At 39.6% G+C, this 16819-nt stretch overlaps 1 protein-coding gene across 1 annotated transcript; it reads right to left on the reverse strand.

The window, feature by feature from the left end:
- Positions 1-1241: 1241 nt before the first annotated feature.
- Positions 1242-16436, reverse strand: CCDC82 (coiled-coil domain containing 82). The gene is made up of 8 exons (XM_082784912.1): positions 16359-16436; positions 15299-15851; positions 14430-14649; positions 13242-13334; positions 11224-11348; positions 10160-10330; positions 3922-4107; positions 1242-3357 (listed from the first exon to the last, which is right to left on the reverse strand). The coding sequence occupies exons 2-8, from the start codon at positions 15842-15844 to the stop codon at positions 3292-3294; spliced, it is 1407 nt and encodes a 468-aa protein (XP_082641038.1). The 5' UTR covers positions 15845-15851; positions 16359-16436; the 3' UTR covers positions 1242-3291.
- Positions 16437-16819: the final 383 nt, after the last annotated feature.

The raw sequence follows: 16819 nt of genomic DNA on the forward strand, positions 1-16819 counted from the left end.
TGCTTCAAAAACTCACGCTAAAGACAATTAAAAATGCCCTCTCAGTACAAGCATTATATCCTCTCACCGTCTAAATCCACTCAAAATCTCTGGAGTAGAAAAGGAACTGTGAAAGACCGGCTGGATTTCTGACTTCCCCCATCAGCTGACGTTTGCATTTCTCTATTACAAATATCCTTGCTGCAATTGGACCCAAAAACTTCGGGGGGGGGGAGGGTGGTGGTGGGGGGGGGTGAGCCCTCTTAGTACTACACGCTGTACAAGTGCTAGCATTTACATACAGCCTGTTCTGGAAAATTTGACCTGAATTTTCACATAAATGTCTCTTCTAAACAATTTTTTCATTTCCTGTGGTGAAGATGAATGTAAACACGATGTCATGATACTTCACGTTCTCTGCCTTGTAGAACCTCTTCAGGTAAAACAACAGCCACAAAAATATTATCACTTCCTCTAATCTCGGTGAGAGGAATAGTGAAGCCTGGTTATACACACACAAACATTTTGTCAGCCCCCTGCCAAGCCAGCTGAAGTTATCAGTTTCCTGCTGACATAGAAATCAGTGATGTCAATTCGAGGCATTTTCTTAGTCTCAGTAGCATTTTCTTGGTCCAGCTAGTGATGTCACAGGCAAAGTCGGTGAGCCGGCGGAGGCACTTTCTTCCAAGAACTTTTGCATGACTGGAAAAAAAAAAAAAAACAACAAAAAACTGCCTGCAAGAGAAAGAAAGAAGTAAGTAGCTCAGAGACTTTTTATGCAAATGAAGAGGAGGTGAGAAACATGATCTGGGACCGCAGAATGGCTGAGCTTGTTTCTTGCAGGGGAGTGCAGCTACCCTATACCTCTGACTGATGAACTGTAGGGTCTCTATCGGGGAAGGTCGGGAGGGACGCACAGGGAGCAGTGAGGGAGGAAGGGGACACCCCCCTAGCCTACCAGATCAGCTGAATAAGCCCTGGAAATCAATGGGGTGACAGATACTGCAGCCAGATTGCCCTCACATCCAATAATATTCCACCCCCCAGTTTGTGCACTGGGGAGGAAAAACAAGGGCTCGTCCGGGATTTGAACCCGGGACCTCTCGCACCCTAAGCGAGAATCATACCCCTAGACCAACGAGCCAACCATGCAAAAATCCCCGAATGAGCAAAATTCATCGCTGGAATAAATTGACAATTTTCAATCTAAATGTAGATGCGGTTGAAATATTACAAATACTCAAAAAGCCAGAATTTCCCAAACTTATTTATTTATTTATTTATTTAGGTAGTATTCAGGTTAGACGTGGCAAAATGAGAAACTGACTGTTCATTCTAACAGCATTTTTTTTTTTTTACATAAAAATCGTTTCCTAGAGCTTTCAGAAAATTCAGAAGGCAGCAGAATTTAAAACTATTCTGAAACATCTATGAAAGTGCACACCATTAAGCGGTACAAACCCCATTAATTTCAAAACAGTTTTCTTTCATGAGAATACATTACACCAAACAAATGTCATTATTTTAGAGGTACCAACAAAAGTGTACAAAAGAGATTTCGTTAACAGAAGGAAGTCAGGTTTTCAAGGGGCACTGCTTTTCTTAAAAGGGATATGCTTGAGATTGATTCCTCAGTAATTTTAAGTTGATGGGTGTGTTCCCACCAACAGTCCCAGAATAACAGGGATGGACAAGGAAAGAGAATAGAAAGCACAAGTTACTTCAGCTCTGGTAACCAGGGAGATAAATATGATATATAAAATCTCAGAATATTTACATATTTAACTGACAGTTAAGGTATGAAAATAATGTCTTCAAGTACAAGTTTACTTGAGGGTAAGTCTCATCCTCTTTACTGGGATTTTTCATCAGAGTTTGTAAATCTTGTTACTTACATGATATAATAGAAAACTGACAGCATTGGCTCATTCGACCACCACATAAACCCATTGCTGAGTTTCAACACCTTAAGATATAAAAGTACTTCATTACTTACAATTAATGCTGGGAAAAAACTACTAAATGACAAATTTACAGTTCCTATAGAAAAAAGCCAGCAGCTTCTGACCATGACAAGGTACATGTGGCAGTAGTTGCCCACCCAATCAGCATGTGACCAGTAACGTGGCATATCGAGCACGAGGAGTTCTGATGGACAAATACCTGAAAAATCAGGCTTCTTTAGTTTTACTTCTGAGAAAGCAACTTGTTAAAAAAATCTGGAGAGTTAATGGTATTGTCCATTTTACCAAGCTGCTCAGCCACAACAGACTAATAAAAGTATGTGCATACAGAAAGATAAGAACAGTCCCTAGCTGGATTCAAAACCCTGTGCCCTGCTCCTTCTCGTAGGCTACATATAATTAATTTTATATGCAGCACAAAGTGAAGGGACAGAACGAACCATATAGCACTTAACCCTTCCCAGCTCTTCAAAAATCTACTCCCCGTGCCCCACAGTAAGCCATGCATCATGATTCTGAGTAACTCCCACTTTCTGTTGTCAGATCATGCTGGAAGAATTCTTGCTTAGCTTGCATGGCCACACTAATCCATTCTCTTAATTGTTTACTTACTGCAAGTTGTTGCTATTATGTTTGTACAACATAATTTGACATTTGAAATCTCAGTAAGTTGTCTCAGTTGTGTATCAGAGACAGCATTGTGGGCCCAAGTGTTCATTTAGATGGCTAAGCCAGACTCAGTCGGTATGACGCCTATAAAGTGACTCATCACCTAGTCTCTAAAGAGAGGAATGACTATTGTGCTGCAAATGTAGTCAGAACTGCAGAATAGTTCCTCTGTTGCCTTGCAACAGTCTACAGTGATACCTCAGAGGGGAAATAAATCCTTGCATTTGGGTCCTTTTCATTGTAACTATCATTCTAAATGACTGAAGGTACAATGCAAGTCATACGTTCTTGTGTAACATAGCCTCACCTTCCCAAATATCCCTACTTGCAAAGGTCTCAGCATCTCCCACCTTCCCTGTGATGCAGCTCAGTATAGGTAGACAGAAGATTTATTTCACAAAAATAACATCTTGGTATCTCTTTGCTTAAGAATAAGAGGAAACTTAGAGTGACCTGTGCAGTAAGACTAGAAAGACCCATTTGTTAAAACTTCGGGTTATTATTTACACAGATGAAAAGAAGATACAGCACATTCTTACACGGTGGTTTACAGACACGTGGATTTAAGCATAATACAGCCTAAAAGGAATACTGAAGACCAGGCAGAGATAAAGTGCACGCAGATAAAACAGGTCATTCAGTTCTTTACAAGACGTCTTTCAAAGAGCAATATGACGAGTTAATCCATTTTTTCTTCTTGGAAATCGTCTGCATCATTCATGTAGTTTTCAAGATCATTGTATCTCTGCAAATCAAATAGAACTTGTATTATTTGATCAAGGTTTAATAACTGAATTACACAAAGAATGCTTTTTGTGTTTTTCTTCAATACATTAACAAGCATGCCAATAACAACTCAGAAGCAAAGATATCCAAAAGCTTGTTAAATGCAACACTACTCCAAGTTGCCTTAAAATACTTCATAAAGCGTTTCTGAAACAGCCAAAGTACTCAACGTAAAGCGAAAAGTATTCTTGCTGTGCCTCATGTACGCGTTTCCAGTCTTCATGAGTTACATACAGCTTGAGTTTGTTGTGTTGCTGCTTTCAGATGAAACAAGAGCCTGCCCAGCTCAGCCCAGAGATCATGCAGCTGCCAAGAAGCTTAATGTCAGAAGCTGATAGAAACCGTACATGAAAGCAGCAGGCATACCGTTTGAGAGACTCGATCGGCAGAAGCAGATGAATGGTTAAGCTGAGTTCTTATTATCAAAGACCAATAATTCAGAACTTCACACTTAAATGAAACGTTTTATCTCAGCTTTATTTTGTCTCCTTGAAAAAGGATACATCAGCTAACTTGGTCATACCTCCTGAATCCACCCTGTGTCTTCCAGGTGACTGAACAGCCGTTCGACTGTGTCTTTAACTGGTTCATCCTCAACACCATCCAACTTGGTAATGGAGCTGCAATCCACATACAACTTGTATTTGAAGTGCTTCAAATTATGGTAAACTCTTGTACGATTTGCACACACTACGCCAACCTTCAAAACCTAGACCAAAGTAAACACATTATTTTCTCAGGGAGGATGGTCATCATCTTGACAATATAACGAATGGCCAAGTCAGCCTACCTAATAAAATTTTATCAGTCAATCTGGAAACATTTTTTTTAATAATGAAATAAATAAAATGACACTACATGCATAAAATCAGAGTAAAACCACGTAGTTTTCACTACCACGGCAGAACAACTTCGGAGCAAGCAGGCAGTCAGCAAGCCTAAACAATGGCAGCTTATCAGCACTGTTTTCTTGCAAAAGCTGTACACAGCCATCTTTATAACTACCATCATCTTTGTTATCTCCTGGGGGAACTTCGTTACAGAATCACTGGCATTTTAGAAAATCATCATACTGTGAAAGCAGAGGAAGAGGAATTATTTGATGACTTTTGCTTAAAATGTAGTATACTTCTAGGGACAGGAATCAACAGTTCTAGCATTTTGTAGACTGAATAATATTCAGTGTTCCTTTAGTATATGCATATTAATACAAATAGACATGTGCACTAGCATATATACTTAATAAATGCATATAGATTTCAAAAAAGGAAGATCCAGAACCCCAGGTTTTATACAATGCACATAGACTGGTTATAAGAATGTTCAGCAATCCCAAACTTTCACTAAGAGTATGTGAAATCAGGGGTGTGCATAGGAAGATGGAGTCAAAGTTCACCTACATTTCAAGACACCCAGCAATAGTAATAGGTGCACAAATTACATTTCAACTCGTGGAGACAAAGACTATTAAATAAAAATATCTACATCTGGCTGGGTTTTGGAGTCAGGTTTTCTACCCTCCAAAGAAGGAAAATAAATACATTCGTGAAGAAACTCAGCTCCTGATGCACACAGGAGAAACTGATTTAGCATTACTACAAAACCCCCATAAACATCCTTCAAGGGCAGCATTGTTTTGGATTGATGTTTTGTCACATCTTTGAGAGTAACAAGCAGATAAATGGCTAAAGGTCAAAATTCTTTGCGTCAATAATAAAAGCTGTGATTGTATTGCTATTTTGGATTACACGCACACATTTCAACGGACCGCATTATTTACTGCAAAATGATCTCTTCTGAGCCACAACAGTGATGCTCTTCATTGCTGCCATTGGCAATAATCTGAACGCTCTTTTAAAGTATTAGAAGGTTAAGTTTTAATCAATGCTTATATCCTGCATTTTCAGCAAACTTTCCTAAATGCATGACCAAATGTTTGCATCTGTGAGCAGTCTCCCAAAACATCTGTCCCACTTGTACAACCTAGCTCTAGCAGCATCTGCTGACAGTGACAGAAAAGCATATTTAGTTCTTATCATGTTTATACATATAAACAAAAAAATATATTTATTATTATATACATAAATACACTTCAGTTTTTAAATATATTAACCAACAGCCCAGGTGATATAAACTGATCACCGAAGTCAATGGAGGCACTCTCACTTGAAAGGGCTTTTGATCTGATCTACATAGATGCCTATGAACTGAAGATGTAACCAGCTTGAGATAAAAAATGTTATTATTATAGTGCAATTGTCTAATGATCATGTGTGTTCACGTACCTATATGCAGCTTCACTTCCTACTCACACCCAAAACTGAAAAACTAAGGCTTATGTTGGGTGCTACAGTTGTTTCTAAAGTGCAAGACCTACTAATCAAGGCAAAGCCTTGAATGATTCAAACTTCCAGAAGTACCATTTCAAACACTGAGACAATCAAAAATGCAATGTGGTGTTTCACTGAGTGTTTCACAGCTTTTTAAGCATTCCAAGCAATGAGGTGCGGTCCAAGCAATGAAGTGTGGCATCTGGAACACGGTTTGATCAGATATCATTCTGCATCAGATCAAAACTCTGACTGGCCCAGTTCTTCCCGTTACAACAGCTACCAGGAAATGTTTAGGAAGTTAGTATAATATACGGGACGTACACCATAATGTTTATGGTGTTATCATACAACTTGTAGCAGTCAACAGTTAAGACATTCTGTATCATCTCAGCTATCACATTCCATAGCATGGAAGGAGCTTCCCCAAGAACCTGTCTAATCCCTTCTGGGACCCAATTACAGTTTTTGCCTCCAAAGTGCCTTGTGGCAAAGAGCTTCATAGTTTATTTATGTGTGTGGTGTAAAGAATTCCCAGACTGGAGAGGTGCCAGAGGAAAATAGTTAAATATCACATAATGTCATTACGCATTGTGTTTTTAAAGCAAGGAAGATCATCTAAAAATACAAGGTTATTTCAGAATGCAGCTTTGGAAAGAATCTCAGCACTGTACACATTCTAATTTTCTCCACTCACAGTTCTCACTGACTCTATCCTAATGCTTAACTTATCTGCTCAAGCTGGCCATATCAGCCAAAGTGGTGTTAAATCACTTTGTATGGAATGCAGGAGCATAGCCTGACAACAGCCTAACACGTAGTGACTGAATTCATGTCCTCTAAGCACCGATAAAAATGGAAATACAACGCCAAGACCGAAAGCAGAAAACAGTTTATAATCCAGGTGACGCAGGAGCAGAGAAGTGTAGGGGACACCAACAACTCCAAACTGTTCGATTCTCCCTGACCATGGAGGGCTGGGAATTGGCAGCTCCTCACAACGATCACTGCAAGCCTAAGCAAAACTGGAACAGCTGTTTCTCTTCAGGCCTATTGGCAAAGCAGAATACTTCAGAGATGAGAGAAAAGGAAAGTTTTATGCAGAAGAGGAGGGTTGGAGGTCTGTTTTTGTTCTCTACACATTCACTTTTCTTGAGTATTTTCAAATAAAACTTTAGAAATAGTCCAAATATGTATTTCCAGTCAATTTGATCTGCCAGTGCTGATCTGCCTCCTTTCAGTCAATTATTTTCCTTGCAGTGCCAGTTTTATGTAGCTCTGTGTGCCCTTTTTGTTCTTTCTTTTCCTTCAATTGGCAGGACAAGTTGATCAATGCACTGCCAGAAGAACTTCAAAGACAACTTGAGAACAGTACGTTAACAGCCTCAATTAAAGGTCACCGTAGGAATAGGAATGTTGCATTAGCAAGCCATTAGTAAAAATTACTGGAAAGTGCTCAATCACTCGCTCTCCCGGGTCTGTTCTGCAGCCCCTGAGCTCCACTGAGCATGCACGTAGCAACCATCTCACCAGATGCTGGGCTACACAGCATAAAGAAAACCCCCGTCTTGTATTGTTAAGCTGAAGAGGATAAAAATGAACCAGCAAGTTAGTTTAATATTCAGTAGGGTATTTCAAGTGCTTTCCACAGTGAAAAACAGCCAATGTAGGACAACATTTGGCCAGCAGTGAGGGGGTTGCTACTGTTATTTCCACAGTTAAAGTGGAAGTTGAGTAAAGATTAAATTCTTGTGCTAGTTCACTTATTTCTGCATAGGTAAGGCACATATTTCCCATGCAAAACTGATTTTAAGTTAGTGATTTTCCTGACATATAGGTCTCTAAATGTAGAGTAACGACTGTACGATGGCCTGCAGCAGCCGTGCTAGTATGACTGCTTCCCCACATCCTAAGTACTTGGTATTTTCCTTCAACAAATCAGGGGAAAAGCCAAGCTCTCTTAATTATCATACACACTCACACTTATCAAAACAGTATTAACAGCTACTGTTCAGCAGGTTCTGTAATCTGTTTAACCAAAAAAAAAATCCACACCTGTCAGTTACCTAGATTCTGCATCACATTATCATGATGACATAATGATAATCACACCCATGTCCCTCAAATGTCTCCATTAGAATATTTACAGAGATGCAAACTATCTAGGCTTGAGCTTCAGTAAGGTAAGCTTCCAGTTTGTTGAGGGCTTTGCTTTATTTTTCTGTAAGAAATCCTATTATATCCCTTTTCAAAACATGTTGTAAATACATCTTGTGCTGACACTTTTTTTCAGCAAGCACTGTGAAGAACTTCATCTGTATTCAGAAACTCTTTTACATGCACAAAGAAAAGGAATATAGCTTCTCCTGAAATACATCTCCTGAAAGAAAGATGTAAGGAGAAAGGCAGAAGCTGGATAACAGCTTGGTATGCAAACGCAACAATATTTTATCCTTGACAAATCACGTATTGAGTTCATCATAAGAGGTCATCAATTACATTACTTAGGAAGGCCACATGCATACATAATCATAACAATTAATGCTAGCTGTAAATTTTATGCTAAATACTGGGAACACCCAGGTTCTTCAGATTCAAGCTCTTCCAAAGTCTCAGCTGTGAGATACAACAAAGTTGACTGCTCAAGTCATCTAGAATGGCTGCCTAGTGCAACAATGTGTATGTAACAACACGAAAGACATGTTTCATTCAAAAATTACAATTTAATCCAATATGCCCTAGTAAAGACAGCTGGGTGAGAAAAAGATGCAAGATTACCTAAGTGGAAATGGTTTCTAGTTTGGACAAATTGTTCCAATAATGCAGGAATGAAAAAAAAAGGTTCTACTAGAATGTACCAAAGTCGTTGGGAACAAGTCTTCTCGAAAGGAGATAAAGAATTTCAAGTGTCAATTCAACTGAGATCTCGAGATACTTTGTCCTGGGTGAATAGCTACATGGGAAATAGCAGATGTGAAAACATCTGAAGAATGAAGCAGTAAATCTTGACTGGGCTGCACTTGGACTGTCCGAATGACAGTGGCACTATTTCACTCAGTGTTCTGACCTACAGCAAACAAGAGCACACGGACACTCCAAATGCTGCAGCAGTCGGCACAGAATTAGCAAACCTAGCGACCCAAGGCAGAACAAACCTTACTGGCAACAAAGGAGAAAGTAGTCATTCCACAGAGATGATCGTCCATTACACATACAGTTACTTCTATAATGTTTCTGAAAGCTAATCAATGCATGACTCTTGCTGGGAAGGTCTTAAGGGCATTATAGGCACACAAAAAGGTAAAGGGCTTTCAAGTGATCTAATTTCAGTGAAAAGGCATTCTGATATTTAGAACAGATGTAACTCTGAGGCAAATGTCACTCCTGATTTAAAGCCTCAGGCTCCTGGCACGAGGAGATAGGATCTATTCAAGATTAAAACAAAAAAAATAAGTCCCAGCATTTCTCATGTTCTTGGTAAAAACCAGGAATGCCAGACATGTTCAGTGCAACACTCAATCGTGTCATTTTTTTTTTTTTTTCCCACTAGAGCTGTTTCTCCCTTCTTTATAATATGCTTAGGATTTTCAACTTTCTATTGAACATCCTTTGCCAAAACAAAACACAACACTACTTTAGAAATAATTGATAAGTGCTTGTATTAGTACTTCAGTTAGTATGTGAGTCTCCGTGTGTGCTCTCAGCCTGGTTGACACACAATTTCTGACAACCTCCACATGCACCACAAAAGACAAGCATGCAGAGGACACCCTGTACCTAGAGCATTTCCTTCCTGCCCTGGGTATGACTCAGACTGCAGAGATTTGAAACAGAAGAAACACTGAAGCAAATCTTAATTTTGGGTTGAAGGCAATAGTTTTCAATGAAACCTATCACATGTCCTGGAACACTTTATCTTTCTTATCCTGATGTTCAGCTCACAATTGGATATACTTAGTAGTACTTCATGCAGTGCTGTAACAGGCACTAATAGTAAGCAGTAAAGCTGGGGAGGAAACAGCACACCAATGACTGAGATGCAGGCAAAAACAAAGGTCATAGAAAAAAAAAAAAAAAAAAGATTTATTTTATTGATAAAAGTTTTTTTTTTGAAGATACTTTTCAAGACCTCTTTCCCAAGATGTTTGAAAGGGCCAGGGGTATGGAGGGAACCATCTATTTCTCCTCATTTTCACAGGAACTGCCTTCATGACTCCTACCTAGACCTGAGGCTACACTCCTCAAAACTGCAAAATGGTCATCACATTTTAAAAACAAACAGGAGTTCAGATGCGAAGTACAGCAGCTTAACGCTTGCGTCTGGCATTATAGACGTTACAGGTGCTGACTGGATTTCTATTTGTTGTATGATTTTCCGTAACACTAGACAAAGCTTAAAAATAATTATATAAGGTGCTTGTTTGGAGTTACCTGTTTGTCATCTGACATGAATTCATCTGCTTCCAAGGTTCTGCTATCATAAAGCTTTCCAGATAGTAGCACATTAAACTTACAATACCGATTCAATCCACAGGCATGACAGAACTTATTTGTTGGATTTTTCAAGATGATGCGAACATTTGGGTAACAATCCACACGCTCCTGAAAAACATTTTTCAGATAACATTAAAGAATCTCCGTAAACTTGAATAGACTGTATACCCCTACTAGGGGTAAATAATAGAGTACCCTCTATTCGCACAAAATTAGCAGTAGAGAAAACCAAGAAGATTCAAGTGTGAAGTTTTTTAGCATTCAGTTGCAAACATGTACCCTCTCGATCACTTTCTAACACTTCACCCAGTTTTATTTCATTTATTTCATTTTATTTAATTTTATTTCATTTATTTCATTTAGGTCTAAAGAGTGACTCCTGCATCCAGGCAGTTATTTTTCTTTCGTCTCTCCCTCTGTTGTTATTTTTTCTGGGGCGGTGGTCAGGGCAACTGTATCAGTGGGTCTACCTCAAATAAATACACTGTATCCCACCACAGCTCATACTCCATTACTACAGTGATTACTAGGTCACCACAGCTAGAACATTAACAGTATTCCAGTACTTCATATACAATGATTTTGACTAGGCTACTGTATCTTGGCTTCATATTTTTGAAGTAGCAGGAGATTCATTATGAACATACTGGTTTCTCTTTTTGTGGGAGGGGGATAACATTTTGTTATAACATTGAACAAATGACAAAAAATACTCTAAATAGCATCTGCTAAAGTCAGCTGGAGAAGCGTTCAGGTCACAGAGAACAAAATCTGAATGCTTATCTGAATGTTTATTGTGTATTCATAAACACACAAATATTTCTGATATTTGCAAGTATCAAAACAAGTTACATATGGTAAAGAGCAATGAGTCTCTTGAAATATATATATATAAATATATAGTGAGTATTGTGCCTTTATTGAAAAATACTACTGAAAAAATCTGTCAGTAAGTATATGATTTGGAGAGCACTTCACCATTTAAAGTAGAAGCTACGTACCTTGTACCGATCTTTCCAACGACTTCTGGAGATTAAGTTGTCAAGACGAGGCTGAACAAAACGGTCATCCAAATAATGAAGGGAGAGCAACATGTCTTGTGCATACTTCTTTTGCCTTGTTCCATCTGTTCAGCAAGAGTCATTACTGATTTGCTGACCATCATATGTTGTACAAGTTTCCTCAAATAAAATTTTCAAGGACATTATGCTTCTGCATACTAAGAACCATGAATAATTGTAATAAATTACTACTGAGTACATTTAGTACCGTTATCCAGATAAGTCATACATGCATTTTTGATAAACTAATACATTTAATTATTTTACAGGTGTGTATCACAGGAGGTACACAAATAAACTCTACAAGCCAGGTTAAAGTGGAAAGCTGTCACCCCAAAGGTAGAAGTATTCACTCAATGCCATTTAAAAGAATTGAAAAGGAAAAAAAACCGTCTTGCTTTTTGCCCAGCTTATGTGAGGTGTTCATAATGTACAAGAGAAGGTTGTAATCCACGAAAACAAACTGCCGAGTAGCTTCCCAGCAGAAATTTTGACAGCTCTCTTCTCCTTCATCACTTCCAAGCAACATATACAAATTGACCTTTAGCCTTCAGCAGCCCAGTCACATGCCTCGAGTTAAGCAGCATAAATATTTCCAAATATTTACTCAAGCAAAAGAAATAAACCAGTAAGATGAGTAAAACATGAGTATTCCATGATTATCTCCCAGATATGTGCTAGATTCCAGGAATTAGCTGGGAGTTTCACTGGTGCAGGCCAATTCTTACTGTCTCAGGCTTCAGCACGTACAGAAAAACATTACTTTGTGCAGTTACCTTTCCTAATCTTTTAGTGGTGCTGTTATCAAAGGATGACTGGCTATCTAGCCTTTTCTATAAGAACAGTTAATTGTCATTATCATTATAGCTACAATAATTACCATAAATCAGTTATACTGAAACCTTTAAAGAGGTTGTGCTAGACTTTAAAATCTTTTTCATAATAAAAAGCACGTCTACCACTAAACTAATTCAAACTTAATTCAAACTAGTTATTAGTATTAGGCTCTTAATTCAAACTAGTTATTTTGTGTTAACTCAGAAAAATCCATTCTGTGTTTTGAAAATATATTGTAATGCTAGGTGATGTTGTATGTTGCTCATGGTATATAATATTCTTCTGAATACATCCTTTAACCTGCCTTTATAGCTGATATACTACTAGCACCTCGGCAGGGAGTTAATAATTTTCTACAGCAGATACACTATGAAACAGAAGGAATGTCACATAGCATAAATCTGGCAAGATTTACTTTTCACTCTTCATAAGCTTGTTGCACTTGGTAAAACAGAACAATACCTGAAAGAACCAGCGGTGGTAGCTGAAAGATGTTTTTAGTTGCAAGAATACACAACCTTTACTCTAAAGCTTGTGGTGTATTTCGGTTCCTCCATTCACCCTGATCTCCTGGTGACACCAAGAGTTGCCATTAAGGCTCACCAGGCCAAATCCCAAAAGCCACTTCCTCAGCAAAAACAAGCCAGGAAGTACCGGCTGCAGTTGAAATTTGTTTTATCTCAAAGATCAAATATTAAAGATTAGGACACAGAATAATTGCCATAACTAAAATTATTTTTTATCTACCAAATTTCTCAGAAAAGACTATAAAACATGACATTTTGAAAAATCACATGACCTTGCAATCTTTCCACTAATTTGAAATTAATTTTGCTTTCATGCTGGAACTAGTACTACTGATCAGCAACACAGAAATACTTCCTTACACCTCAGAATGCCTTATGGGCTTGAAAGAATTAAGTCCACACACTTTTCCAAGATTACCCTACTCATTTCAGATAGATCAACTTTCTAAAGTTACAAAGCAGAAAAACTAGAAACAGATCTCAGGGATTTCAACTCACAGACTTATACTCTATCTGGGAGACCATCTTTTACAAGAGTAAATGCCTTTGTTTGTTTTTGCATGCACTATTAAATTTTAAATGCAATTTACTTACCATACAATGAGTTCAGGAAAGTGTCATCAATTGCATTTATGAGAAAGGCCTTTACTATTCTTTTGAAGTGTACATAAGGGCTACAGCGAGATACTGGAAAGAAATAAGCAGAATTAAAAAAAAAAAAAAAAGTATAAGCAAACATGACTGTCACATAATAAGTTTTTTTTTTTCTCCATTATTGTAAATTTAGAATTTTAAAGTCATTTAAATATGAATTTAAATATAATGTTAAATGTCCTGCATCAAAACCCCTTATTTAAGATCTTGCATTTAAATGTTGCTTCTCATCCCAGTAATCTTAATGAATTTTAGCATGTCCTAAAGTCACACACGTCCTTTCATCAGGAGCCCAATATAGGAGCTATAAACACAAACTAAAGAAAATAAATTGTTCTATGAATGGCAGGAAGCAATGCAAACAACAGAAGGTCAGGCTTATGATTTTTATTTTCCTAACTTTCTTTCAAATAAACCTAATTCTGCTCACATCTTTACTGGGGAACACATACCACAAACGTGTATAACCATCTACACTAGCACTGACTACCCTGTCAGCGCACACCTCCTCCTAACAACAAAGTATGCAAGAAGAAAACTAGCATGAAACTTCTGGTTCAAGTTTCTCCTCCATCCAGATACCAGTTTTCATAAAGGGAACGTGACCAACATGACAAGTGCAGCTCTGTGCAGCTCTGTGCAGACTCTGTGCAGCTTGTCTAAAACTGACCTATGGATTCAGAAAGCCCTACAGATCAGCGCTTCCAAGTCTCGCTGCCATAAATAAAAATACATTACAAACAAAACAAACTAAAAACAACCCACAAGCAAGACTCTTATGTCATTCTCCAAGACAAAATTGATCCAAAATTAACCTATCTGTTAACCTATCTGCTCATAGGTAGCCTCATTCTAAAGCAGACTGACAAAAAAAAATAAATCTGGGCAATAGAGCTTCTTGTCCTTCTCTCCAAATTATACCCTCCCTTTAATAAGGTACCGAAGGACTGTAAAAGTTTACTGTGGAAACCACAAGCACTTTCACAAATGAAAGCTGTTCAGGAATTTCTGCTTTTGAACTATCATATTCTATTACACAGTATTATTTTGTATTTAGAGCCCATAAATATCTATTGCAGCACTAAAAACAAGTTATAAATATAGAATTGTAACTAATTTTGATCTTACACTGTGGGATGTAGTATGCCAGCAATTCGCTATTTGATGTATTTATTTCTTCTTGTTGCTTTTTTTCAGTCTTTACTTGCTCTGTGTCGTCATCACCACCTTCTTCTTCCTCATCATCAACTATAAAGTCTTTCAGGCTGTCACTGTCAGTTTTGCTTTCTTCTGTTGGTGTGAGGTTACAGAATGGTTCCTCTTCTATTTCTGTTTCACTACTGGTATCCTAATTAAATTTAAAAAATATATTTCAAAAGCAATTCAAGAATTTTTAGTATCTGCACTAACAAAATACTACATCTACGGGACCTTCTAATGACCATAACTGTTGACAAAAAATAATACATTTCAAAAAATCCATCATTCTGTACTACATGACGATTACTTTCTGCTTTAAATCAGCAATCTCCATGTACCTCTCTTCAGTCAAACAGACTGAATAGGAATTAAGTTAACATGAGATTTCTAAGGTGCTTTAACAGGTACTTTGTTTCCTGATAAGAGTAATCTGATAGTCTTCTCATGTCTCTTCTCTAAGGAAAAAGGAATATTAAAGATATTTTTCCCCTTCTGACAACATAGAGAAGAGTGATACGTGCATTCTACGCTGCTCAGTCATCAGAATGCCTGAAAAAGCAAATGAAAGGGAATTCTTAAATCCCCAGTGACAAAAATCAAATTAGATCTAAAGGTTTTCAGCAGTCAATACTGTTATTTAGTTAACACGTGACAACTGTTGAAATGTGATAGGATTACTGATTTGTCATGAATAAAAACCAAAACAAAATTTAAAAATCCTACTGATTAGTATCTATTAATTGCCATCTTCCCCTACATTTAGTGGTGGAACTGAAGCTCAAAGATAAAATTCAGACCTCCCAATTTTCACTCGCAGAGGATGTCCGAGATGCTCTTTGTCTTGCAAGAGCATTCAATTTTGCCACCAGTTTCTGTTTCCTGTTAGTAGAAACATTTTCCGTAGGGCAGGTTTTATCAGGCTGCTGTTCTTGGGAACTCTCATCTTCATTAATTATACAGTGGCGTTTGGCAAAAACTTTCCTGACAACGATATCACTGTCCTCGCTTTCATCGCTGTCGTGCAGCACCGAGCTGTTCAACCTCTTACGCTTCCCAGGCACAACGCATTCATCATCTGTTATTTCCCCGCTGTGGATTTTCTCTTCCTGATCCGAAAAGCCATTCTTCAGAACAGTTTCATCTTTTTCACCCACTCCATCCTCTGACACGGTGGATTCTGTGGACTCTTCCTCCTCAGAGGTAAGCGAGGATTCGTCATCGCTGTCAAACAGCAGGCGCTCCCTCTTGGTGCGCCTCCAGTCCACGCGGGATTTGGCTGACAGCTCCGTCCCGGCCGTCTTGTTTCTTGTTTCGTACCTCCTGACACCTGCTCCGGCCTCCATCGGGAAGCTGTGACAACACACCACGATACACACCGGTGAGACGACGCACCTAGTACGTTATCCCAAAAGATGAAGGAGAGCTGGCACATTTCACCATGTAAAATTAGGATATTTAACGAGACCGTTAGTGAGACACGCAGAAAACATCACCGCACCAAACTCAGGACTTCTGAGGAGCACACACCTTCCTCAAAACACACACAGGAACAGAAATACCGCCACCCAGCCCGAATAAATGGAAAAAACCTTTAAGTATACCCCCCCCTCCCACACCGGCCGAGGCAGAGTGCTCGGACCTGCCACCTCAGGCCTCCCCCGGTGTCCCCACCGGGCCCTGCCCCCCCCCACGGTGGGGCTGGGGCGCCCCGACGTGAGCCGGGTCGGGCCCAACGGGGCCCATCCCTCTCCCCCCGCCGCCACGGCACAGGCTGATGGTCCTTGTCCCTGTCGCGCCATATCGCGCTATATCGCGGCATGTCGCGCTGTGTCGCGGCCCGGCCCCGCCGTTCGTTACCGGGAGCGGTTCCCGCGCCTCAGCGCGCGCGCGAGCGGCCGAAGGGAGGTTACCGCCCCCACCCCGCGCTCCGCGCACCCCGATTGGCTGCCGCGGCCTGTCACTCAGCCCCCGGGATGTTTACGGAAGTGCTGGCAGGTCATTGGGGAGGCGGGGCTGTCACGTGGTTTGCCCAGGGTTCGCAGGTTGGAGAGGCGGAGGTCGCGGGTTCGACTCCTGCCCCCGCCGCAGGGCAGGGCTGGGCTCCGCCGTCCTCCCGGCCCTCAGGTCCCTGCCTAGCAGGCGGGGTTAGCGCCGGGATGTGGTGGCTCGGTTGTGATCGCGTTTCAGCTCGGTGCATTTGTGTTTCTGAGGCTCTGTGGGCTTGCTAGGCATGGGGCAAGAGAGATTCTTGTGGCCACTGGTAGCTGCAGATTATAGAATCATTCATAGAGAATCACAAAATGCTTGGGCTGGAAGGG

The sequence above is a fragment of the Aythya marila genome, assembly GCF_965140915.1.
Source record: "Aythya marila genome assembly, chromosome: 1".
NCBI lineage: Eukaryota > Metazoa > Chordata > Aves > Anseriformes > Anatidae > Aythya > Aythya marila.

Bases quoted from the DNA above. Each gene is read 5' to 3' on its own strand.
- CCDC82 (XM_082784912.1), bottom strand. From the start codon at position 15,844: ATGGAGGCCGGAGCAGGTGTCAGGAGGTACGAAACAAGAAACAAGACG. The intron at 10,331-11,223 runs GTACGTAGCTTC...AATGTTTTTCAG, and splicing joins GTTGGAAAGATCGGTACAAG to GAGCGTGTGGATTGTTACCC. The intron at 4,108-10,159 runs GTAACTCCAAAC...ACTTTGGTCTAG, and splicing joins TCATGTCAGATGACAAACAG to GTTTTGAAGGTTGGCGTAGT.